General features: G+C 41.5%; 1 protein-coding gene across 1 annotated transcript in view; it reads left to right on the forward strand.

The window, feature by feature from the left end:
- The window catches only part of fat1a (FAT atypical cadherin 1a), a 73,372-nt gene that overhangs the window by 32,596 nt on the left and 14,422 nt on the right, over positions 1-26,354 (forward strand). The window contains exons 5-16 of the mRNA XM_070915065.1: positions 1,668-1,997; positions 3,044-3,260; positions 4,872-4,940; positions 5,537-5,676; positions 12,490-12,765; positions 13,056-13,266; positions 13,884-17,957; positions 18,596-18,792; positions 18,926-19,079; positions 20,504-20,737; positions 24,131-24,517; positions 25,678-25,892. Of these exons, the coding sequence (XP_070771166.1) occupies positions 1,668-1,997; positions 3,044-3,260; positions 4,872-4,940; positions 5,537-5,676; positions 12,490-12,765; positions 13,056-13,266; positions 13,884-17,957; positions 18,596-18,792; positions 18,926-19,079; positions 20,504-20,737; positions 24,131-24,517; positions 25,678-25,892 (6,504 nt within the window). The remainder of the gene's footprint in view (positions 1-1,667; positions 1,998-3,043; positions 3,261-4,871; positions 4,941-5,536; positions 5,677-12,489; positions 12,766-13,055; positions 13,267-13,883; positions 17,958-18,595; positions 18,793-18,925; positions 19,080-20,503; positions 20,738-24,130; positions 24,518-25,677; positions 25,893-26,354) is intronic.

Genomic DNA, 26,354 nt, shown 5'->3' on the forward strand with positions numbered 1-26,354 from the left:
GCCAGCGCTCAGACACACAACCCTTGAGCCTATTTTTCTGGGACTAGATGGAAATTGTGTTTGTTTAGGTCACCCCGTGGCCCTTTGCTTTTGATTAAACTCCTCAAACTGTGCGCTCACATGTCCGGAGGCACATCGGAGTGTGAAATCATGGTACAAATTACAAAGCGTTAGCATGCCACCAGTAACGCTTGATGTCATGACTTAAATTAAGGCCCCATTAATGATTCAGTTGTGCGACACTGTCTTTTATACTGAGTACTTCTGGGGTTTAAAAAGCCTCCAGCCTTTCGTGGAGGGCAGTAAGTCTTAATGTTTATTAGCAGTGCAAAATCTTTGTTTGCGAGTTTGACACACAGCAGTAGTCAGCGCAGCTGGTGCTATCAGAATGAAGAGGTGCAGCTAATTAAAAATAATTAGGTCTGGTGGGTTGTTCATGTACCAGCCATACAAGCTACTGTTATCACGATTACAGGCAAACATATGAAATGTTATTTCAGATTAGGAAAGTTTTTAGTTCACCATAGCTGCCTCCAGATGAAACAAATCATGTTTACCTGAATACATCAACCGTAGATAGAAACTCATCAGGGGCAACAGTGGGTCCAGAATTATCTTAAAAATTAAGATAATGTCTCTCCTGCTAAGTCAAATTAGTTATTTTACCGTTTTTCATTTACAAAGTGATCTGTTAATTACATTACCATGTGTATAAGAGCTAATAATGAAAGATATACTCCCTGAATTTGTTATTGTGCCCCAAAATGCCCCCAAATCACCACATTAGGGTGCTCATGGCAGTGCATCTTTTATGCATACAATTACATTCATTAAAACCTTATTATTATTATTAGACTAAAATAGGAGCTCAAGAGTCTGAAAGGCTGTCCTGCTGCTCCTTACATCCAAACAGACAGAAGTGGTTTGAATCAAATAATCACACAACCAACGGACCAAAATTGCTGCTATTAAAGTCCTGTACTATTTCCAGCAGGGATGGAAACACATGAAAGTCCCCGTTTTACAACATCAAGATTTTATGTTTTTTGTCAGGAAAGAAGCATGCTCTATGGAGTACTTTATCACTAAATGTTTGACTAAATTCATTCATTATGCTGTAGAGATTACACTGAAAAAGAACACATCTCCTCTCCAGCAGTAGATGATGTATAACAGCCTCTTACTGATGTGTATTTGTTTTTTTAACGTGTACTGGAAAAGACCCCCTGACAGCAAATCTCAGAGGGAATTGCCTTTAATTTTAGTTGCTAGTTAAGTTGAGAAAGAAGAGGAATGAAAGCATGATGACGGGAAAAAGCACACTTTACTTTTTCATCATCTTTGATTAATTCTAGACTTTGGGATGATGAAACATAGCTGTCTTGATCTCTACAAATTCCCATGACAGTTGTACATAATGTTCAGTGATATTGCTGCAATTATAAACCTTTTCTGAATTTTTTACTGCCTCCTGTTCCAAAACTCTAAAACTGTAACTATTGAATGGATTCAGCTTTTTACTGTGTGTGTGATGGGAAAAGAAAACAATATAGAGATAAGAGTTATTGAATGTGATTTAAAGTTCACTACATTGGATAATATTTGCTTGTTCAGCCTCAAAGCCTCTCTGTACTTCTTGGTCTGAAGTATTTATTCCTTCTCCTCAGATCACAGTCACTGACCATGGCGTTCCTGCCAAATCCACCACGGTCCGCGTCATCGTCCGAGTCCTCGACGAGAATGACAACAGGCCGTTGTTCCTGGAGAAGATCTACAAGATCAAGCTCCCGGAGCGAGAGAGGCCGGAGAAAGAGAGAGCCATGAAGAGAGACCCGGTGTACAGAGTCATTGCATCAGACCGCGATGACGGACCTAATGCTGAGATCTCTTACAGCATCGAGGAGGGAGATGAAAACGGAAAGTTCTTTATTGAGCCCAAGACCGGCCTGGTGTCCTCCAAGAAATTCTCTTCTGCCGGAGAATACGACATTCTTACAGTGAGTATCTATTCCCAGGTCTTCATCATGTCCTCAGCCTGCTAGTCTCTCAGTGAGCGGTACATTTTTACAACAGATGCTTGTTTATTGTTTCTCTGTTGTATCTTCCTCTTCCTCTCAAGTTTTCTAACCCCCTGTGTTTCTCTGCGCTCCCCTTTTTTCAGTTTTTGTGTTTCTCTGTAAAAGAGACCAAAAGTTAATTGGTCCACACACATCATGTTGGTGTAGAAGAAAGTGACCATCTAAAGCAAACCACCAAAGCATCTACTGTAAATTTTAGGGAGCATGTTCCAAACACCAGCCCACAACATCCAATTAGGATGTAAATGTTACAAGGATGCATGTTTTATTACCATGATCCTATTACTGTGGTGCCTTGGTCATCAAGAGCCAGATTTGTCAATGAATCATCAATGTGACACTTCTTTTTGGCCGCTACAGCGCGCAACAAAATTATTTTCTACTCATTATGGCAACTGTTTATCTATGTATCTATCTGAGTATCTTAGAATGACTGGGAGATAAATGTGTTAAGTGTTTTATTTGTCAATCCTCCACCAGTGAGACAAAAAGCAAGAATTTACCTCTAGTTTAATCATCACAGTTGGCTTTAAACTAGATTTAATGTCCCCACACATCCAAAGTTGTGTTTCCTGCTGCAAGAAGACACTGTTCACCACAGTTTACAGTAATTGAAGTCCCCACAAAAGGGTGAGTCGCAAAAGATTACCACACAAAAGGTGCTTTGTCATTCAGAATATGAGGTTCAGCTCCGTACAATTGCGATTACAATTGAAACACATTCTGTGGATTTGTGCCATAAATCAGTGGTTGTATGTATGTGCTGTGTATAAAATTTGATATGGTCTATGAGTGTATTTTATCTGTAACCATTAACTAGCCAACTACATAACCAAACTTTCCTGTATATTTACTTCTGAAGAGGATCAAGCAGAGGATCCGCCAGAGAGCTGTACAGAAACTCATTTGCAAAGTGTTGCATAACACTGTGTAACACAGTCTTTCATTCTCTGCCTCGCTCTCAGATTAAAGCCGTCGACAATGGACGTCCTCAGAAATCCTCCACTTGTCGCTTGCATATCGAGTGGATTCCCAAACCAAAATTACCGGCCGATGCAGCTCCCCTGCTTTTTGAGGAGTCCCCCTTCACCTTTTCTGTAATGGAAAGCGACCCTGTGGCGCACATGGTGGGCGTCGTCGCCACCGAATCCTCTGATGTTCCCGTGTGGTTTGAAATCACAGGTATGGCCTCCTTCACATGCATCTCATGCATGTTGTTTGTGTGCAAGCGTACTGTAGAAATGCTTTGTTTGTAGAAAAAAACTCTTACACTTCAGTAGTAACTTAGTGTTTGTGTGTGATATGTCTGGGGAATATGGACAAATACCAATAAAACCAACAATTTATAACATAATAATGTTTAAGAATATAAAGAGTTCAAGTTCTTTGTCATATTGGACGGCATCGCAGTGAGAAGAACAGCCATTTTCAGCTGGCATTCTCAAGTTTTTTGGCAGCTGAGTTAGCTAACTTACAAAGCCAACCACATATTTGGTCACAATTGAGAGAATTGAGATTTAGCACCGACGATAGCGACCGCTAGCCTCCCTAAAAAAACCCTAAAACTAAATTAACTTTTCTATAATTGAAAAATATCCATTTTGTTGAAGCAACATCATGGTAATTCAGTTTGGTATTCCACATAACTAAATGAGACTGTAGATAAATCCAGTCATGACAGAGAAAAAAGATTAACTCCCACTAAAAGTAACTAGCTTGGCAGGGTTGCAGTTACTGCCATCTCAGCCTTTGACTCGAGTGGATTTCATGTGAATTATTGTGGTTAAGCTACTTTGAAATCACATATTGAAATATATTAAATTGTATATTCATTTATTGTTGATTTAAATGTAGTTTAAATATTAGTAGACAAAGCATATGAAAAACCAAGAAGCCAAACAAAAAATAACCATCCACAATACCTAAATTTCCAACATCATTAAAACAGACAGTTTATATCTACATGAATGTACCAAAAATGCAGGACCAATACTGGCCACATTCAGTGCCTCTTAGTTCAATGACGCCAGACCTGATTGTCCTTCAAGCATGTTTTCAAACTAAATTTAAAATGTGTGAAAGTACTGCACTCTCTGATACTCAGTGGTAAAGAATTCCACGTCCCAGCTGCCTTAACTGAGAAGCAGCTTTGCCCAAATGTTGTAGACTGAAATTGAACATAGCAGTCTCCTATAGATGAAGCTCTTGTTAACCTTGAGCCAGCTCTACATGTTGTTACAAACAAGAGCACAATTTGTTTATATAATATTTTCCCCTGAAGGCTGAGTTCACTATCTGCATTTTTAGGTCTGTTACTGTATGCAGGTTCTTAATCAACCTAAACATACTTGATGGCAAAGCCAGTTCTAATTGCTTAGCAGTTTTCTAGCCAGCTTCAGAACCTTTTTCTTTTCTCAGTTTCACTGTTTCCATATTGCTGCTCAGAATTGTATCATGACATTTAGGTCACAAACAATAAATATTGATACTTCCCTTTGCTTTCCAGTGTGAGCCAACTGAGATGCTGTATATTTCCTTACAATTTTAATTGGCAACTCTATTTTGAAGTACTGACACTTAGTTGGTCCTTTCTTGAATGTGTTTTTTTGTGCGTGCATGAGACTTAAACTGACTGCTTCAAAAATGCTCGCCTCTTCTCCCTTCCTCCCAGCCTGTCCTCCCTCTAATCAATGTCTGACTGACACGTCTCTTTTCTTCTCTTCTCTCTTCCTGTGCTCTGCTACTGCTTTCCTCTTTTCTCTGGAATGTTCTGTTTGGTTGGATTTTTGCAAGACGGCATAGAGGATACTGAGATGTTTTACATCCTTCAGATGGCTTGTGACCACAACTGTACAGCAGAAGGTAGCTGCTGGGATCTCCTAATAGGCTGTGCTGTATTAACAGATCACTCTACACTGTGTGTTGGTGCTGCCTGTTGGCTGTGGTTGAATTGTGTTGTGTCACTGGATTGATGTTGTGCCACATTTTTCCCCTTAAACCTGTGACCTGATTAAGTCTCAAGAGAACCAGGAAAACCTCCTTTCCTTACCTTGTGTGAATTAGAGCTCCATTTTAAATCCACTGTTGTAGAGATATCCTTGAGATTTTAGCAGCCTTTTATATACTGTGTAAAAGGATGCTAAAAGGGTGTGTTGTGTCGTTATACATTCATCATTCATCACTGCATTTATGTACCCATTGTGTGCGTGTAAGGGTTAATTGCATGAAATAGCTATTATGTGGCTATTATGTATTGATTAAGTTAATGACATCAACATGAATGTATCTATTAATTATTAGCTTCGACATCAGCACAGCAGAAAATTGATGTTTGTATGTCCATCTCAGCGCCTCCATTTAGTGTTTGCGTAACCTTGTTACATGCAGACAACTAAGCGATGATTTGTCACTAATCTTTTGTCCTTCCTTGTCGTTTTTACAAAAAAATAATTCCACAGGTGGTAATTATGACAGCCGCTTTGACGTGGGCAAGGCCAGTGGAACCTTGATTGTAGCACGGCCCCTGGACGCCGAGCAGAAATCAAATTACAACCTGACGGTGGAAGCCACAGATGGGACACGAACTGTCAGCACCCAGGTAATTGAAACACTAATGAAACGGTTGGAAGCTGATGAGGCAGTTGTCATGGTTCTGTTTTCCTCATGTGAGAAATGGCATGAGGAAAGGAACGGGTAATGAGTGAAGCAGTGGCCAAATGTTTATGTTGTGATGCTATCATTGCTCTCAACTGGCCGGGGAAAATTACAGTTTATCACTTTGAGTGTCATTACATCCCTACATGACCTGACTTCAAACAGATAATACAAAAAACATGGGATATGATATGGTAAGGCTGTGCTGTATTAAGATATCTTCTTCTATTGCCTGATGCTGCCTGTGGGGTGTGATTGAATTGTGTTTTACCAGTAGATTTGCTTTTGCATTTTCTGTTGTCAGCTCACCAGAAAGGGAGAGATCTTTTGATTAAAAAGGAAGTAGTCTGACATTTTGAGAAATACACTTTTTTCGCTTTCTTGCCGGGATTTAGATGCAAGGATTGATACCACTCTCATACCATTCAATATAAGGCTATTGTACAACCAGTAGCTGGTTAATTTAGCTTAGCATGAAGACTGGAAGCCTAGCTCTGTCCAAAGGTAACAAAATCTGGCCTACTTTAAATATCACTAATTAAAACGTTATATTTAGTTTGTTTAATCTTTATAAAAACCCAAAGTGTAAAAATGGCAAGTTGTGGTTTACAAGGGTTATCTGCGGGACTATTTCTTGGCGGGATGGGGTGACTTGCTGGAGTCTTCGGTTGTTGCCTGGCAACCTTACGACAACTCTGATAAGTGGATTTTTCCCCCTGTTTTTAGTCTTCATGCTAAGCTAAACGAACCATCTCCTGGCTGCTGATTCATATTTGCCGTACAGGCACAAGAGTGGGATTGAGTGGGATCCAAGAAAGCAAAGTAAGCGCATTTCCCCAAAATGGCAAACTATTCCTTTAAGTCAAGCTTCAGCTGATTTAAACGGAATGATCAGTTATGTTTTTATAGAAAGAAAAAAAGACTGGTAGACTTAATGAAGACTCATTCAAACTATGATAATGGGTAGTCAGTATTCCTCCTCCGCTGCTCTCTACCATCTCAGTTGAGTGTTGAACTCCAGGAATCTTCCATTGTCTCATTCCTGACGCGGGGCTGCTGTGATGATGGTGCCGTCTAGCCAGAGGTTTATTTTAAAGTGTACATTCTTGAGCCCCCTCCACTCCTCCCCTCTGCTGTGTCTCTCTGAACCCGTGAACCTTCACTTTTCTCTGAGAGGAAAAGATTGCCTCAGTATTTTCTGAACGGACTCTAAACAACTAAATATGTTACACTCATACATATACAAGTAGGCTCATGCCACAGTCTGGAAACTGCAAAATGAACTGAAAAGATACTTTCTTGCAGAAGAAACATGAAGAAAAATATTAGATGCTGTAAACCATATGACCCTATGTGAGATGATAGATGAAGCTAAAACTAGCTTCCAAAAAACTTTGTTGCTACTTGCATTTTAATATATTAATATGCTGATTTATTCCTGCTTGCATATATCTCGCTCCCCAGCTGATACCAAAGCTGAGCCGCCATGATAAAAGCTTTTAAACATGCAAGTTGTCTTTGGTTTTTGTTCAGATGGTCATGCCTTGTCCGTGAGACTTTGAACATTTTTACATGATAGTTTGGGTCATATGGGATGGTGGCATTCAAAATGTTTTGTCCTTTGTCCTCAAAGGGGAGTTTCAGAGAATTGTAGCTGGAATAGAATCTATTTGTTGTCACTCCGTATGAATAAAGCCTTTCATCATCTGGCTGCTGTGCTCCACTGAGCCTTGGATGAAGCGCCGCCTTCACTGGCATTTTACAGCTCATCCGAGGAAGCAGCACGTCCTTTAGTTTAGCGCAGAACCTTAAAAACAGCCACAGAGTGCCTACTTTCTCTGCCATGATTTTCTCTCCCCATAAAGCACTTTCTTAAAAGCCCTGGCAACAGACACTTATTTAAAAGCCTCTCAGCAATACTGCATGCAGTGACATTTTAAGTCAAATTAATCACATTCAAAGGTTAACCTATTCAAAAGGTCTAATTCTCAATGGGGCTTGATTCTTAGTGGGACCGGCTGTACTAGAAACCCTTTCACATTACAGAGAATGATTTTATTTTGTTAACGTCACACAGGAAAGCTTGAGCACAGTTTGGAGTTGGAAAACTTGTAGCTCATCAGGATTTCATGTATTTAAATGTGGTAACTTTGGCAGTACATGTCAATATCCTGCAGTGGATAAACTTACAGCATCATAATTTACACACCACCTCATATGTTCCTAGTGAGATCTGATAGTGTGATGACAAGTTTTACTGCAAGTACTGCTTGATGAATAGCTTTGTGAACTCCTTCTCTACAAACCATCACAGCTCAATTGAATGACCAGCGTCAAACCACACTGGGTGAAAGAATAATCACTCCCTACAGTACATCCGATGAAGCTTGTGTACTCTTTCTCGCTGAATGCAGATTTTGAATGTGCATATTTTTGTACATATTAGTGAGTTGTGGCAGGCTGTCTTGCAGATCAGTGCTGGTGTGTAAGAGACAGTCCTGTATACCCAGCTGACCACTGTAGGTCAGCTGTTTCTGCAGAGGGAATGGATTTACTCAATTTGTGTGCTCCATAAACCACACTTTGTGATTTAGGCCAACTGCCTGGGATATGCTGAGAGCCAAATAGGTGACTGAAAAAGGCATACAGTCTTAGCAGAGAAAGTAGTATTTACCCACATTTTGTAGGCTAGTAATAAATGCATTCCTGAAAGTAGAAATGTATTATTGTCATCACAGATTATTTTCCACAAAAAAGTGTTTAAAAAAAACCTTGACTATGCCTAACCCTATGCCTTCGTCGGTTTCAGAATTGAGGTGAGAAAGAACCATACCTCTCAGGTGTATTCATATTCATGTTCATGTTCATATTACCTGCATATTTGATACATCACGTATAGTACCAGTAGGCTGACTTGCACATCTTGTTTGGAAAGCATTAACTGTCCCGAGGATACAGCATACTGAGTGCTTCATGTTTCAGGAAAGCCATCTGAGTGTTTTGGCTACTAACTTGTTTATCCGATAACATTGTTCAACACTGACGGTATTTGTTCTGTCAGCGGGGGTTTTAACAGAAACTGTAAATGCACCTCTTGCTGGGAACTTCATGTTTTTTGTAACAGCAAGTAACCAATGAGGCTAAGGTTTTGAAAAGATTGTGTCATAGCACACTGAAATGTATTAATTTACTACTTTTCAAGGCAGGCAAGTAATATTACCACCTTAGTTAATCCACCTGATATTAATGAGTATTAGGATTAACCATTGTACTCTTACAGAAATATTATAATCCGTAGATTACTACATAAAAGACAGATGTTGATAATCAATTTTCTCCATCTCTGTGCTTGCAAAATAAATGAATCCAAGAAGAGAGAATTTCATTGAGAAATCATTCAATGCAAAAGAGTTGTTAATTGTTTGTTATTGAGTATGAATTTGCTTTCTTTGAGGACAGTTAAACGTGGACCTAAAACAAGTCATACAGAATTTCACTGCAAATTAGATCTACCCGATCACACACATGCAGTGCACCTCGTGAAAGCTCAAAGTTGGACTTATCTCTTCCTCAAATCAAAGTCATGTGGAAGCTGTGCTGCCAGACGGGCTGCCCTATTTTCTCTCTACTTGGAATGTTTTTTTCCCATTTTTGTTCTCTCTCTCCCTCTAGCCCTCTTTGTCTTTCTTTCTGATTTTCTTCCTCTTCGTTTTTCAAAAAGCTCCACATTTATTGGCCAGGCATGCAGGGATGATGATTATTCTCTTTGGGTGGAATAAAGCGCAAACAAGAGCGCTGGATTTTTGTGGATAGTGGGCTGTGTTAATCCTGTTTTGGGAACATGTTTGAGTGCTTGGTGCCAGTGCCCTGCCTTTGCCCAGAACCTGCCACCTGGCAGGGGGGCTTCCTCTCCGACGCATTGCACAGGAGGACAATGAGCACGATGAGAGCTCCCGCTTGTCCTGTTCTGGATACAACACAAAAGCTGTTTCGATATTCAGAAGGCTGTGTTTTCTTTGTGGTCTCCTTAGCACACTTTTGTTTTTGAATGTCTATTTTCAAATGACAGTGACAAACTATTAGCTGAAAATTGAAAATCATTTTAAATCCAACCTTCCTGTAACTCCAGTGGGGATATCTGTATGAAGCTCATGGTCTGTGGGAGGTCTATGGGAAACAGTCAGCCCTTTCTGTTGTGTGCTTTCCATCTGACCGTAGTTCTATGAAGGCGTCTCTGAAGGATCAGCTGATGTAGGCAAGGGGTGCTGCATTCTAGCTCGGGCACCTCATAGTCAGGATCTGCGCCAACAAGGCAGCCTCGGCATGCAGCCCAGCCTCCCTTCCCCCATCTCCAGCTATATGACATCCTCCCTTGGCCGTGCAGAAGTACCTCAAGCTGTTCTGCTCACAATCTGTTCCTGGTCTCCTGTTTCTCATGTTATCTCAGTCCACATTACAAAGACTCTCTTTATGTCTCACTCGGAGGTTCACCTTATTCACTCATACTTATATGTTTTTGGGCCTTCAGTATCAAAGCTGACTATTGTATCTAGTACTCTTTTTCTACTGGATTGTTTTTGCTCAGTAGCTGCATCTTTTGTTTGTGTGTTTCTTTCATTCCCACCCACAACCTGTGTTTTATAAATTTGACCATTTCTCATAGATTTCTTAGTTTTTTTTTACTGTCACTCTTTCTTACTCTCGTCTCACAGCACTTTTTTCTTTAGTATCTCCATCTGTCACGTCTGTGTCTCAGTCCCAATCTTGCTCCTCTCCAGCATTCCCAGAGGAAGCCATGTACAAAGACTACAGGGTTTTCTTCTACACCAGCATTTCTGCTGCAGTCAGGCTGTATCATGCTGCTTTGTGATGTTTGGGGGCAAAGTTCCTTTGAAGTGTTGTAGAGCCTCTTTGCTAAGGGAAAGGAAAGTTTGTGTGCATATGGGGAGGGGGAGCTGAATAGCCTTTTGTGTGCTTTCTAAACCATGTGAAATAGTACATTGTGGATAGATGTGGATACTACTGACCAGGTTCCGTTCCTTTCTGCTTCTTGACAGCACTATCAGCTCTCAGCACCTTACTCACTATTCACAAGACGTGTTATCTGACGCTGGCCAGATTGAGACACATTGGACAGCCTCTTTGTGTGGATGTGTGTGTGGAAGTGCTTATTTTATGAGTATGTGGGTGCATGCGTGTGCATCTGTGTGTGTAAATGGGGGATTGTGAGACATCAGGGATCTGGTGCTATATGATGTCTGGCATGACATGAGAAGACATGCTTGGAATGAGATAGATTGTCAGCCCACTGAGGGTGCAACATGCACTAGAGGCCCAGTCTCATGTGCTTTTTCAGGGTTAATGTCTGATTAGAATAGCGTATTTATTTAACATTACGCATCCTGATTAACACAGAGTGACATGGGTCGCTCATGACACATGACCTGAGGCAAACAGCCAGCTTACAGCACTGACAGACAGCATGCAGTCCAGCACTCCCCCTGCAAGATGGCATCTGTGAGCCTCAGCAGCATTGCCAACATCACAGTACACAGCAGATTGTAAATGTTATCAGTGCTGTCAGGTTGAGTCTATATTTGTCTCTGATATAGGCTCACAGTGCTCAACAAACAGTATTATGACTAAAAACAACAGTGGGCAGTTATGTTGACCAGATTTATGACAAATCCTGGTCAGCTACTGAGCTGTCAACTGGTCAGAGCTTTTGTGACTATAGTCCCCGTCACTCTTCCTGCACCAAGCAGCTCGGCCTCGCCTGTTTCCTTACGGGACATCACCCCCTTGTGTTTGGTATGCAGGTGTCTAATCTGGGCTGATCCCTTTGTTCCCCATGTTTGGCAACGGTAGAAGCCCCTCGCTGGTCTGGGAAGCAGAGATGGCATTCCAGCAGCTCTCCATAATCCTCTGTCGGAAGTCCAGTAGACGAGTGGCTGGTGTTGATAAAACATGCTCCCAGTGGAATTTTACAGTTTGGGGATGTTGTCTTTGTTGTGTGTGGGGGAAAAAACACAGCGGCTGCACTTTTTGCAGTCCAAAGCAAGAAGTACATATGTGTAGAAATTTGTGTCATGGATTTGTGCAAAACAGTGACACTAAAACATGTTTAACCACCCTAAAAGTTATATTCCTTTTAGACATGTTATATATTATCAATGTCCCCGACAGCTCACTGTAATATGGTTTATCACACATGTACTCTAAATGCAATCACCTGCTCCTGTTTGTAGCTCTGAGTACATTTAGATGCATTGTGGTTAGTCAGCATGGATTTCTTGTTTTCACTGTTGGCTGCATCAAGTGGCCGTTCAGTTAAAATATTGCTTTTGCCATCAAATGTTTCGATTTGGGTCTGTATCTACACTACGTTGTTTATTACTGAAGAGTGTGCAAGAAGGATTTGAAAAGTCTATAGTGTGTGTAGACGCATGACGGAGAGACTGAAAGTAATAATAAAGGGGATCACTAACATGTCTCTTTAACATTTGAGTTTACTGAACTTGTTAATCACTATAGTGTTTAAAACCATGAAGATAATTTAATAAATTCCCAAGTTGTGGACCCTTGCTTTATTTGATAAAAACTATGAAGAGGGTAATTCTACCCTCACCTGATTCAAACATCCAATTATCCCCTGAAACATGACAGTCCTTAGTACACGATGACACAATTAGAAAAGGCTCAGATAATAGCCTCAAAATTATTTTCATGATTCTCTACAATTTTTTTTCTCCTATAGGTGCTTATCCGTGTCATTGACACCAACAACCACCGGCCACAGTTCTCTCAGAAGTGGTACGAGGTGGATGTCCCTGAAGACAAACCGGCAGGGACTGAGGTCCTGCAGATCAGCGCTGCGGACAGAGACGAGAAGAACAAACTGACCTTTACACTCCTGAGCAGCACTGATCCCTTCAGCCTGAGGAAGTTTCGACTAGACCCAGGAACTGGCACTCTGTACACCGCTGAGCGACTGGATCATGAGACAATGCATCGCCACATCCTCACTGTCATGGTATGAATCAGTGTACACCGACAATTTAACCATAGTTTGATACATTATGAGAAGTTCCTACATATGGCTTAATGGAGTTTATTTTGGAATTGGCTTCGTTGGAAAACGAAACATCCATGAAATTAAGATAAGCCTGTTTGTGTCTCTGCTTCAATATATGAATAGTTTGCTGTTTTTTTAGTATGTTATTATTCAGGAATGAATTATGCCTTGAGGGCTCTCACACTTTTGTCTGGCTCATTTTTTCTTCTTCCCTCCTCCGTCTGTCTCTGTCTCTCTATCCTCTCTAGGTTCGAGACCAGGACATCCCAGTAAAGAGGAATCTTGTGCGTGTTATTGTCAACGTAGGTGACACCAATGACAATGCACCCTGGTTTATAGGCACACCTTACTCTGGCCGTGTGTTTGAATCCGCGGCCGTAGGCTCGGCTGTGATCCAAGTCACGGCTCTTGACAAAGACAAGGGCGAAAATGCAGAGATTGTCTACAGCATCGAATCAGGTAAATGCACAAAGTTGTAGTGCCACTCTGTTGAGCCACAATTTCCCTAGGTTTTTCTTCACAGCAGAAAGCTCTCTTTGTATAATAATGCAAATGAAATCAGCTCGCAAAAATGCGTGAGTCATCTTGAGTCCTGCTGCCCACTGGATCTTGATCATGAATGGAATACTTTACAAAGAGTAGGAGAATATTGAAGACTTTGTCTAGAGGATCTCCAAATACGTGGGAGATTGGCAGATCCCCCCTCACAATTTCCCACGATGGCTTTCTCCTACAATAAGCTGTTATATGAAAACAAGAGATATGCGGCTATTAGCTTTTTGTTAGAATACATGCATATTTGAAATAGCTTAGATGATGACCTAACGTAATTGAAATGTAACTTCCTTTGTTTTGAGTCAAACTGAGGGCTTAGGATGATTGGTTTGGAAAAGACGTTAGCATGTCTATCTAATGTTGAAGCGGGGAAAAACATTGACATTATAAATGCTTATCAACCACATCTTCCTGGTACAACATGTAGCAAAATTGGCAGACACATATCACAGGTCAGAATGACAAACCTTTCGAGTACAACCACATAGATGTATAATTCTTTTGTCTTCTGTTTCTTACAGGAAATGTTGCGAACTCATTTGCCATCGATCCTGTTCTTGGGACCATTACAGTAGCCAAAGAGCTTGATCGCGGTAGCAAGACCATGTTTGAACTCACCGTTAAGGCATCTGATAATGGAATATCTCCACTGTCAAGTACAGCCACTGTACACATTGTGGTAACAGTTTCTGACAATGCAGCCCCCAGATTCACTGAAAAGGAGTTCTCTGCAGAAGTCAGCGAATCAACCCATCCTGGAAGTTTTGTGAGCTTGGTCACAGCTGTCAGCCAGTCGTCTGTTTTCTATCAAATTAAAGGTGGCAACATCAACAATGCATTTGATATAAACCCAAACTCAGGAGTGGTTGTGACCCAGAAAGCTTTAGACTATGAGACCATCTCTCAATACATGCTCATCATACAGGGAACAAACATGGCCGGACTTGCCAGCAACACAACCCTTCTGATTCATCTAAAGGATGAAAATGACAATGCTCCAATCTTCCTCCAGAGGGAATTCAAAGGACTAATCAGCGAGTCTGCCCCCGTCAACAGTGTTGTTCTGACCCATGAAAACACTCCTTTTGTCATTCGTGCCTCTGATGCTGATTGTGACCAGAATGCCATGCTCATCTATCAAATTGTCGAACCTTTTGCACATAACTATTTCGCCATTGACTCAAGCACCGGAGCCATCAGAATTACTACAGCTTTGGATTATGAACAGAGGAGTGTTTTCCGCTTCACAGTCCAGGTCCATGATCTAGGAATGCCACGCCTGTTTGCAGAGACGGCAGCCAACGTGACCATTGAAGTAATTGATGTTAATGACTGTTCCCCAGTTTTTAGCCAAGAAGTGTACGAGACAACCGTCATAGTGCCAACATACAAAGGAGTGGAAGTCATTCTGGTCAACGCTACAGACTCAGACTCTGGGCCTAACTCCAAACTTCTCTTCTCCATCTCTGAGGGAAATATTGGTGATAAATTTAAAATGGATCCAATCACAGGCATAATCTCTATTCAGAATGTCACCCAACTCAGGAGCAGATATGAATTAAAGGTTAGGGTTTCCGATGGTAGATTTGCCACTGTTGCTGCAGTAAAGATAAATGTGAAGGAAAATAAGGAGAGTAAGCTGAAGTTCACCAGGGAGTCCTACAAAGCCTACGTCCAGGAAAACTCTTCTGAGAAGAAAACTCTAGCAGTCATTGCTGCCGTTGGGAACCAGGTGAACGAGCCTTTGTTTTACAAAATTTTGAACCCTGACAGTAGGTTTGAAATCAGCCGCACATCTGGAGTAATCTCAACCACTGGGATTCCTTTTGATCGCGAGGCACAGGACTCATTTGATATAGTTGTTGAGGTCACCAGAGAGGACAAATCTGAAGATGGGGCTCATGTTCTAGTGACTGTGACAGTGGAAGATGTGAATGACAACAAACCAATGTTTGTGAACCTTCCCTATCATGCCCTGGTTCAGATGGACGCAGAGGAAGGCCAGGCCATCCGGCAAGTCACAGCAGTGGACAAAGACATGGGCCTGAATGCAGATATACACTATCTTCTGAAGCAACAACAAGAGCACTTTCAGATTAGCCCCTCTGGTGAAATCTCCCTTAAAAAGAAATTTGAGAAGGAGTCACTTAACACAGACTTTGTCGTTGTTGTTATAGCAAAGGATAATGGAGAGCCAGCACTCTCAGCAGAAGTAGAAGTGCCAATAACAGTTGTGAACAAAGCAATGCCTGTGTTTGAGAAGCCTTTTTACAGCATTGAAATCCCTGAAAACATTCAATTACACACACCTGTGATTCATGTACAGGCTAATGATTCTGAAGGCCCTCGTATTGTGTACACCATCTCTGAGGGAGATCCTTTCAAACAGTTCTCAATTGATTTCAACACAGGTGTGATACATGTGATTCAACCTCTGGACTTCGAGACACATCCCGCTTATAAATTAAATGTAAGAGCCACAGATTCTCTGACTGGAGCACACTCTGAAGTGTTTGTTGATATCATACTGGAAGATGTAAATGACAACGCCCCCGTGTTCCTGTCAAAGGCCTATTACACCAATATATCAGAGGCCTTTGTCATTGGTACATCTGTCTTACAAGTTGATGCCAAAGATTTAGATACTGGTAACAACCAAGAAGTATTCTTTCAGTTGGTTGAGGAAAAGGGGAAGAGTTCAGATTATTTCACCATTGACCGTGACGCAGGTATAATCTCTACCGCTCAAATTCTTGATCATGAGGAGGTCCAGCAGCACAAGTTGAGAGTCCGTGTTGTCGACGGAGGAGTTCCAGCACTCTCTAGTGATGTCATTGTGACGATAGACGTTACCGACCTAAATGACAATGCTCCAATATTCACGGAGCACACTTACAAAACTACTGTTAGCGAATTGGCCCCACGTGGACACTTCATCACCCAAGTCCAGGCATCTGATGCTGATAGCTCAGACTCAAATAACTTGGAGTTCTCCATTATATCCAGCAATGAGGATCTGAACTTTTCCATTGACAAACACACAGGCGCTATTGTCATTTCCAACCACCGGAGGCCACATATGCAACCCTTTTACAACCTCAATGTATCTGTATCAGATGGTGTATTCCGAAGCTCAGCCCTTGTCATGGTAACAGTTATTGGTGCCAACTTCCACAACCCCACCTTCTCTCAGGTGGATTATGTGGTAGAGCTTGTTGAAAACTCACCTGTTGGAACCTTGGTAGCAGAAGCAAAGGCGACAGATGACGACGAAGGCATTTATGGGCAAATAACATACCAGATTGTCAATGACTTTGCAAAAGACAAGTTCTCTGTCAATGAAAATGGGGAAATTTTCACACTGGAGAGCCTTGATCGTGAGAATACGGTTGAGAAGGTTATTCCTATTTCTCTCATAGCTAAAGATGGCGGTGGAAAAGTAGGCTTTTGTATTGTCAATGTCATTCTCACAGATGTAAATGACAACGCCCCACAATTCAGAGCAGCTGAGTATAAAGCCACCATTGCATCAGATGTCCCAAGGGGAACCTCTGTGGTTAAAATTGCTGCTTCAGACATGGATGAGGGAAGCAATGCTGACATTGAGTATTCAATCGAAGCAGATGTTGAAAATGTGGGAGAGAACTTTGAAATCCACCCAACCTCTGGGGTCATTGTAACCAAAGAGAGTCTCATTGGACTTGAAAATGAGCTCTATGCGTTCTTTGTGAGGGCAAAGGATACTGGGAATCCACCCAAACATTCTGTTGTACAGGTTTACATTAGGATTGTTACACCAGAGACGCCAATTCCCAAATTCACTGAACCGCATTACCGCTATACAATTGCTGAAGACCTTCCCATTGGCACAGAGATCGATGTAATTCAGGCTGAAAGTGAGCAACCAGTCGTTTACAATCTTGTGAAGGGCAACACTCCCGAGAGCAATGAAGATGAGGTGTTTGTTGTAGACAGAGACAGCGGAGCCTTGAAGCTTCAGAAAAGCCTCGACCATGAGACGACCAAATGGTACCAACTTGTTTTGCTTTCCCAAACCAAACATGTGGACTATGAGATAGTGGCATCTGTAAATGTAAACATCCAAGTGAAAGATCTTAATGACAACAAACCTGTCTTTGAGTCAGACCCTTATGAGGCTCTCATTGTGGAAAACCTTCCAAGTGGGACTCAAGTGATCCAAGTCAAAGCCACCGACCAAGACTCTGGAACCAACGGCCATGTTGTTTACAGCCTTGACCCCAAGGAGAACTTGCAGGAAATCTCTGAGCTGTTTGCTGTTAATAGTGAAACTGGATGGGTGACAACCTTAAAAGAGCTAGACCGCGAAAAGATGAACAAATACACAATCGCTGTCCTAGCCACAGATCAAGGCGACAAAGTCCAACACATTACTGGCACCAGGGTGGAGGTAACAGTCGCTGATGTCAACGACAACCCACCCCGCTTCACTGCAGAGATCTACAAAGGCACAGTCAGTGAAGATGACCCTCCTCCCAGCGGGGTGATCGCTATCCTCAGCACCACAGATGACGATTCTGAGGACATCAATAAACAAGTGAACTACTTCATCACAGGTGGGCGTTATTATTTTGCGAAACAGATAATTAGTAAGCCCAGAGAGTTTACTCCCTACTCCTTTGTGTAACCGTTTTTCATAAACAGAGTTTAGGGGGGATTATCCTATTATGCCACTTAATATGATGATAATATCTCATCTTTGAAACATTACACAGTCCTATTATCTGTTAGGAGTCTGAGTTATCGCCTAATCTGCTGAAGCTCAAGGCAAATATTTAGGTCATCAGAATACAGAAATGTATAATTATCTGAATAATGCTTTGAAATATATTGGGGAAAAATACTTCCTCTGGTGCTAATTAGCAAGTGTGAATAACTATGCCAAGCCAGGAAATATCAAGAGGAATCAGAAACCATCATTAGTTCATTTTCCATTGTTTCTGGGTTTGCAGGATTGCTTGTGTACCAAACATATTTGAATTTAAAGTAAGGATTTGTGAAGTAATGATGAATACTTTAAAGTTGATTTCAGTAAATATTAATTGATATTTAGTGGAATGTAGTTGTAGTAATGTTTAAGATTAAGGACAGATCCTTATCCTTGTCTTTTTAATGACTCAGGCTGTTTCCTGCTTCCCTGCTTCTGGGTTGCTGATCATTCTGAAGTGGTATATTTCTTTTCAATATCAAACAGGAGGGGACCCACTCGGCCAATTTGCCATCGAACACATTCAGAATGAATGGAAGGTTTCTGTCAGAAAGCCCTTGGACCGTGAAGAGAAGGACAATTATCTACTTAACATTACTGCCAGTGATGGGATCTTCACTGCCAAAGCCGTTGTGGAGGTCAAGGTGCTGGATGCCAATGACAACAGCCCTGTATGCGAAAAGGTAAAGTCCTTTTTTGCTTGACTGTGTTGTAATTTCAGCACTTAATTTCAGTTTGTTGCGGCTTTTTTCTTCCTGGTGTTCACTTTAATTTCTTCCCCTCTTCTATCTTCCTCTTGCTCCATCTGTCCCTCAGTCTCTATACAGTGAGAGCGTCCCAGAAGACTCCCCTGCCGGCAGGCTCATCTTGCAGGTCTCTGCCACAGATGCTGACATCCGCTCAAACGCCCAAATCTCTTATGAACTCCAGGGAGTTGGATCTGAATTGTTCATCATTGACTCTGGCACAGGTGTGTATCTGTGCGTTAACAGGAATGGATGCAAATGCTTGTGTATATGAAGAAGAGTGCTGATGGTGGGGTGTTTTGTGGTCAGTGTAAAATAGCAATACATTTTATATGATTAATACATTTGCCTTTTTTTCCCCTGAAGCCTTTTTTCCATCCATAGTAATTGAGTCAGATTGCGTTTCAGCTGTGTTGCAGGTTATTCTGAATATTGGGAAGCAGTATGTGGGACACTCATGTTAAAGTCTCAAATGAAACACTCTTGGCCCTCTGCTTCTAGCCACAAAATCTAAAAGGCAGCTCAGCATGACAGCAGTCTTACATTCTACACTCTTAAGATATAAGAATTGTGATCTCTCTGCAAAATGTTATTGTGTTTTTTATTTGTGTTTCTGTATGTGTCTGAACCATCATCAGCAATGGAGGAGGCAAGCATGTTCTCTTGTGCCCAGTTGTTATTTACTTATTCGTTTTTTTAAAGATCCAAGAACATTCCCCTGCAGGGCAACTGAAAGACCCACAGTGGCACTAAAACACAGAGCTGCACACTTGAATTGAATTAATGACTGCTGTACTTCTGGCCTGCAAATAATTTCTTCTGGGAGACTCTCTAAATCAGACATTCCATCTGGATGCTAGGATGAAAAAAGGAAAGACGAAGAAAAAAAACAAAACAATGCCGGTTAATTACCACTAACCTGATTTTAAAATAAATGCAAAGTAAAAGTATGGAAGGACAAAACAAACTAAGCCAGTGGATTTAAACAGCTATACAACAAATCTGCTGCTGCATAGACTTCCTAAGTAATGGCAAAATTCAGCCATAATATGCTGAGAGACTGACACCAAGGCAGACAATAAGGGAACAATACCATCCAGCTGTCTTCTGGCAACCCTCAATGTTGAGTTTCCAGCAGCAGTGCTGCTGTTATGGAGAGGGTATGTTATTTTTATTTTTTTCAGTGCCGACAAGTAGGATTATTGCAGATGAGGACCGCCAAGAGGCTCTGGAGTTTTCCAGAGAGGTTGTGGTAATGTTGGCTGCCTCGCATCCCAGGACACTTCGAGGCTGCTCATAGCTGCCAACTCTGATGGGTTCCTTCATCAGCCCGCTCACTTTGCCATTTTCTCCTTCCTCTTGGGCTTCTATTACTTATTTATTCCCGTCTTCTCTCTCTCTTGAAAGCTGTTAGTTGCTTTTTATTTAGTTAGTAGACAGCAGACAAGAGGGTTACAGTTCTTTAGAATATACATGGTTTGTTTTCTCATACATAAACTCAGTCTCTTGATTAATTGCTTAGAGGGATTTTATGTCTGTAAATTGAATGGGTTTTATGTTTTTCTTTAAATAGCAAATTGCATCCTTCTGCTCCCCAAACAGTGTGTGTGTTTGTGTATTTTGCTCAAAATTCTTCTGTCACCTTCAGGGGAGCTGAAGACCCTGCATCCCCTCGACAGAGAGGAGCAAGACGAGCACAGGTTCACAGTGCGGGCGGTGGACGGAGGAGGGCGGTACTGTGAGGCTGACATCCACATCGCTGTGGAAGACGTCAACGACAACCCGCCACAGTTCTCATCCGATCCCTACACCATTACAGTCTTCGAGAACACAGAGACGGGCACATACGTGGCAAAACTGCTGGCAAGCGATATCGATACTGGTGAGTTCTCAGGCACAGTATTTCCATGACTAAATGGGAAATCTGGGTTTTCCATTTATAGTTATTAAAGCTGTTTAACTTGTGAATCATATTATCGAAGTAACCATCAGCAAATAAATGGTTTAAGCTGTAGCTGTAGTACTTTTGCTTTTTGTTTCAGCCATTTTGGCAAAAATCTTTATCCGTATATTTAAACACAATGAATTACCTGTGGACAGAGGAGTGGCTCACATTTGAGGCCAACTAAGCCCCACCCCCGTATTTACTGTTGCCTGTCAGGCATTCCGTTCTCGCACAGCATAATACAGTTTACACTGATAACGCGGGCAGATTTACCACTCAGAATTTAGTGGTATGGCCGGCTTCTCGTTTCTAGCCAGCGACTGTCCATTTTGCTGCCTGAAATAACTTTATAATAGATCAGCTGTTAGCTAGCTAGTTAAGCTAACATTAGCTTCATGAGCTGGTTGAAAGCGCTGTCTGTGAGAAGGGTCTTAAATATGCATAAATATGCCCTAGGCAAAAAGTCTTGAGCCCTTAAAAGTGAGATGAAGATTTAAAAGGCACTTTCCCTGTTTGAAGACTTCTTTTTAAAATATCTTTCAGTACTAGGTGCTGTAACATTATTGCCACAGTGCAGTGAGCGAATAATGAAATATTAAAACTGTGTTCTAGATAAACATGCTAGAGCCCTTGCTGAGGCAATAGAAAGTTAATTGTGAGCCTATAAGCAAATGTCTGTACGTTATGCTTAAAATGCAATTAACAGCAAACAAAGGCATTACTCAAGGTCACAATAAAAGAAAAGCAACTGCGATTCAAGAATATACCTTTTAAAAGGATTTTTAGCATCATGGTATACAGTATGCATATGCATCTTGGCTAAATGCTGACTCGATGAACAGGTTATTATCTTTCCTTTATGCAACTGCATTACACTAAATGGCGAGAGGGAGGGATAACAAATGTGGAATTTCATGAATGATCAACCCCTCAAATTAAAAGCTCCATTACACTCTAATGAAATTCTTCTCTCTTCAAGCTGAATTCTCAAAAGGGCTGATTGCAATTTTCCATTTGCCTGGTGCAAAGCCACAGGGCCACATATTTATCTCAAGCGTCTTCACCTTTCAGCAAGCATTGCCAACCACCGAGGGGCTCACATGTGGGTAAAACTGAAAGGATGCTTAAACCATGCAGTTAAACAGTTATTTAAGCTCCTTCAGACTTCTTCTAGGAAGTTATTGGACCCTGCCGTTCCAGATTACACCTTTAGTTTAGCGGAGCGGGACATAGCAGCTTGAAGGACCATTTCAGCCTGTTAACCGTCAGAGAATCAACGCCCTCTCTTTCTATTTCCCTGTCTCAGTCCTTCGTTTTGGGTGGACTGACAGCTTGACAGAATGAAGGGGATGCTAGGATTGGGTCCCTCAGAGAGAAACGTTAAATAGTGAAAGGAAAGAGCTGGTATTAAGACATTTCTTCCCCGAGATTTTGCTGGCACAAAATTTGCTTCAAATCTTGAATATCAAGGATAAGGGCACTTGAAGGCGGGGTGGAGAAAAAAAGGTGCTCCCTGCAGTTTAGCCAGGGGCAATAATTATTTAGAGTTACACTGAGTGAAAGCAGAGGGCCATTTGATTAGTATTTCTCTCACATGTGTGGGTATCGCACACATTTAGAGTATTTTTTTCTGTTTGTCTAATATTTTTTGATTTAGGTGCAAGCTTGAAGCACAACTGGCAAGTCCCAAGCAACGTGTAGAGTGTACAAGAAGTTGTATCTTTGACCCAGTTCACTCAGGCTTCAGTCAACTGTCTTTGCAGCCAACCATCAAAATGTGAAGCTTAATGTAACCCTCCTCCTGAGAGAAAATAGTTGCTTTATCTTCCATCGATATTTGACTCTGCATATCTCTGCGAGGACTCATTCTTGGCACTGGCTGCTGTGTGCCACAGCCTCTGTGATCCGCCTGCCCATTTGGCTGGAAGATGTTTGATACTTACCCACATTGCTGCTCCTCAGTGCAGCCTGCTGTTACAATATCTGAAAGGCAGCGCTTATCAATGTGGCATGTTTATGAACCAGACAGACAAACAGACCCAAACTGGTGCCCTTGATCTTTGATAAACTAAAGGTATGCGAGCACACATTCCGTCTCTGATTCTGCTTTGTCCTTTATCACTCTGCCTGGATCCGAGTGTCTCTCTTTGCCCTCTGGCCTGCGTTGCTGTTTTCAACAAATTTTCTTCATTCGATTTCTCTTGTTGCTCCATTGTAGAGGAATTTAATCACAGCGCCAGATTCATACAAGTTCTTGACAATCTTGCCTCCAATACTGTAGAGAAAGATGTCTTAAAGTACCAGCTGTCCTCAAAATGAAATCTGTTGCTTTAAAGATCAGTGTGCAGCATGTTCGCTTTTAGCAATATTACAGACATTTACGTGAATAAAGCTGCTGTACAACATTGTCTTCAATATAGGGAAGCAATTAAAGATTATTTGGATTGATTAATCTACTGATTATTTTCTTGATTAATCACGTAATTGATTTGCCTATAAAAGTTTAGAAAATAGTCAAAAATGTATGTGTCAATATTTAACGGTAATGCATTCAGATTTCTTGTTTTATTCAACATTTATTTAACAGTCCAAAACCCAAAGAGATTCAGTTTGTTGCAGATTCATCAATGGGCTTATCATACCAGCTCTACTTTGATATTAAACATTCAGGCCACAGGACTGAGATGAGCATACAATCATAAACATGTGTGTGAGGCCTTATAACCAATTGAGATTCAGCACTGTTCACTTAACCACCATTAAGCAATTGTCTCAAGGATGATCAGACCAGATACAAGTGATGGGAAACCATATAAGCAGGGCTCCCCATGGTAGTCTCACCAGCATGATAATGAGATTCATGGAGGATGGGGGCACTTACGTGATAAATGGGAATATAATAGCGTATGCCAAATGGGGGCCACCTGCAGAAAGGCATTATGATTATTATTGTGATCCGTCTCTGTCTTGTTGCTGGGAGCGTCTTGCTAGTAGGAGGACATGAGTTATGAGGATGGCATGGATTAGACGTTTACAGCTCCTGTTTATCAGAGGCTGTGGAGAAGGAATAGAAGGTGACAATTTTAATTATTCAAGAATCAGTACATCAATATAAGAATCAATATGCTTGTTTACACCCTGTACTGAAATGAGTATATCTGTTGATGTGGCTATCAATCTTATCGGTGAGGATGATATTTTGCTCACAGTCTTAATTGCTGAGATGTGTATATTAGGGCAAGCAACATCAACAGACAATATGAAAGGTTGTAAACTGAGATTTATCACAACAGCAACAAAAATAAAATGTCCTTTTGTCTTTCATTCCAGGTCTTAACAGCGACATCCTGTACTCACTGGTTGATTCTGTCGATGGATTTTTCTCCATTGACGAGCACACTGGTGTAATAAGCCTGGAGCGTCCCCTGGACCGCGAGGTGCAGTCGGCATATGAGCTGAAGGCCCGCGCCAGTGACCAGGGCTCCCCACGACTGTCCTCGCTGTGCCAGGTGGTGATCTCCGTCCTGGACATCAATGACAATCCGCCAGTGTTTGAGCACCGTGAATACACAGCTACCGTGTCCGAGGACGTGGTAGTGGGCACACAGGTGCTCAGAGTGCAGGCCGCCAGCCGGGACATGGAGGCTAACGGAGAGATCTCTTACAGCATCATCAGTGGAAACGAGCATGGCATGTTCAGCGTGGACCCACGAACTGGTATGTGATAGTAGACATAATAGAGCTTAGATTTTACTGTGCTCTCAGCTTTCTCACTACTAAAAAATAGTTATTTTCCAACTATATTTGATATTAAATTCTAAAAAAACATTTTACCCCATCAGATAAAACTTTTACAAGGACCACTGGGTTTAAAGTTGCCCTGTGGAGGTTTTTGACCACCACTAGCACTGTGGAGTAGTGTTTGTGGGAGTGGGTCCCTGTTTTGTTTAGATGGTGTACACAAACAAGGAAGCACATTCCTGCCCAGGCTTCACACTATTCCACTGAACAGTTGGTGTCGGTACCATGCAAAGAAGCATAGCAATGCGCCAGCGAAGGCAGTGAAGAAGACTGCTAGTAAGCAAACATGGTTGTAAACAACGCACAACTTATAAAACAGTTTGCAAAAAGATGATTTCTAAAATTATTTTGAGGAAGAAAAGACATTAATCAGGTTTGTGAGGCTTCAAGGATACACACAATACAAATAATGTTGTTTTCAAAAGTTAAACATCAAGATCCTTATCGCACATACTATTCAATTGTTGTTGAGTCTACACAGTCTGCATTCCTGTCTTAATATTATCATGGCATCATGCTAAACTGACATGGGTACAAACAACCAAAAAAATGTCAGTATCATTAGGCAAATGAAAGAAACATTTGCATCACTGAATTTAACTTGAAAAACAACACACTGTTTTGTATCAATCTGGACTGTGATTGGCTAGCTGCATAGCTGCACTGTGGCACCAAAGAAAACAAATAGGATAATGTTCTGTCTAGCTGCAAACAGTAACGCAAGTTAAAACAGCTGAACCGAGCATAACTTCTGAATTTCAAATGAGAGTCAATGACGGATGACGATTTGACTTCTGGTTTCACGGTGCATTTCAGCTGAGAATGTGTGCATGTAGAGTTATAAACCAGTTGACAAACGTTATGACAGGAGCATAAAAGTAATGACTTCCAGTAGGTTACCCCTCTGCAAAACATGCTGCCAATACAGAACATAAAAATAAAGAAGCACAGTGGTTGTCATCACATTGATTTGTTGTATTTTGTGGTGCACTGTGGGTTTTTTTTTATATTTAGTTACAAATTGATAGAACAGGACACCAGCTCTCCTAACCTTTCTGCTGTGTCTTTGTCCTCAGGCAACATCTTTGTGATTGAGCCGTTGGACTACGAGGTCTCCCATGAATACTACATTACCATAGAGGCTACAGATGGTGGCTCACCACCGCTCAGCGACATGGCCACTGTGAACATCAACCTGACTGATGTCAATGACAACAGTCCTGCCTTCAGCCAGGACGTCTACACGGCCGTCATCAGCGAGGACACTGAGCTGGGAAAGACTGTGATGGCGGTAAGAACATACAGACTATCTTTAGGGACATGTTTACATACAGTAGGTGCTTATTGTGGCGTAATAACCCATAATTACTATAAAAGTGCATGCAGGGTGAAAGACATTTTTCATCTCTCTCCCTTAACTTCAGCTAAATCTGTCAGTTCGTTCACCTTCTCACTCAGTCGTTCATTAACTCCCTCACAGCCGGTCTTCTCTCTGCCCATTACTCACTGCATACGCTTTCACATATCTGCACCTGTGGCAAATCACCATCTGGTGGCACAGCTAAATTAGGGCCAATGCTCTTCATGCTCACTGCACCCCTGTTCTCGTGTATTATCAGACACACATGCTCAAACAGTTTAAATTAAAGGCTTTTGACTCGTTAAGCCCCTATCCAAGGTAAGGCATTTTCTGACTGCCGCTGCTGCCCACCGCTCCTCCTTCTCCTCATAAAAGACCTCTGCTTATGGCCAT

The sequence above is a fragment of the Enoplosus armatus genome, chromosome 2, assembly GCF_043641665.1.
Source record: "Enoplosus armatus isolate fEnoArm2 chromosome 2, fEnoArm2.hap1, whole genome shotgun sequence".
NCBI classification, from domain to species: Eukaryota; Metazoa; Chordata; class Actinopteri; order Centrarchiformes; family Enoplosidae; genus Enoplosus; species Enoplosus armatus.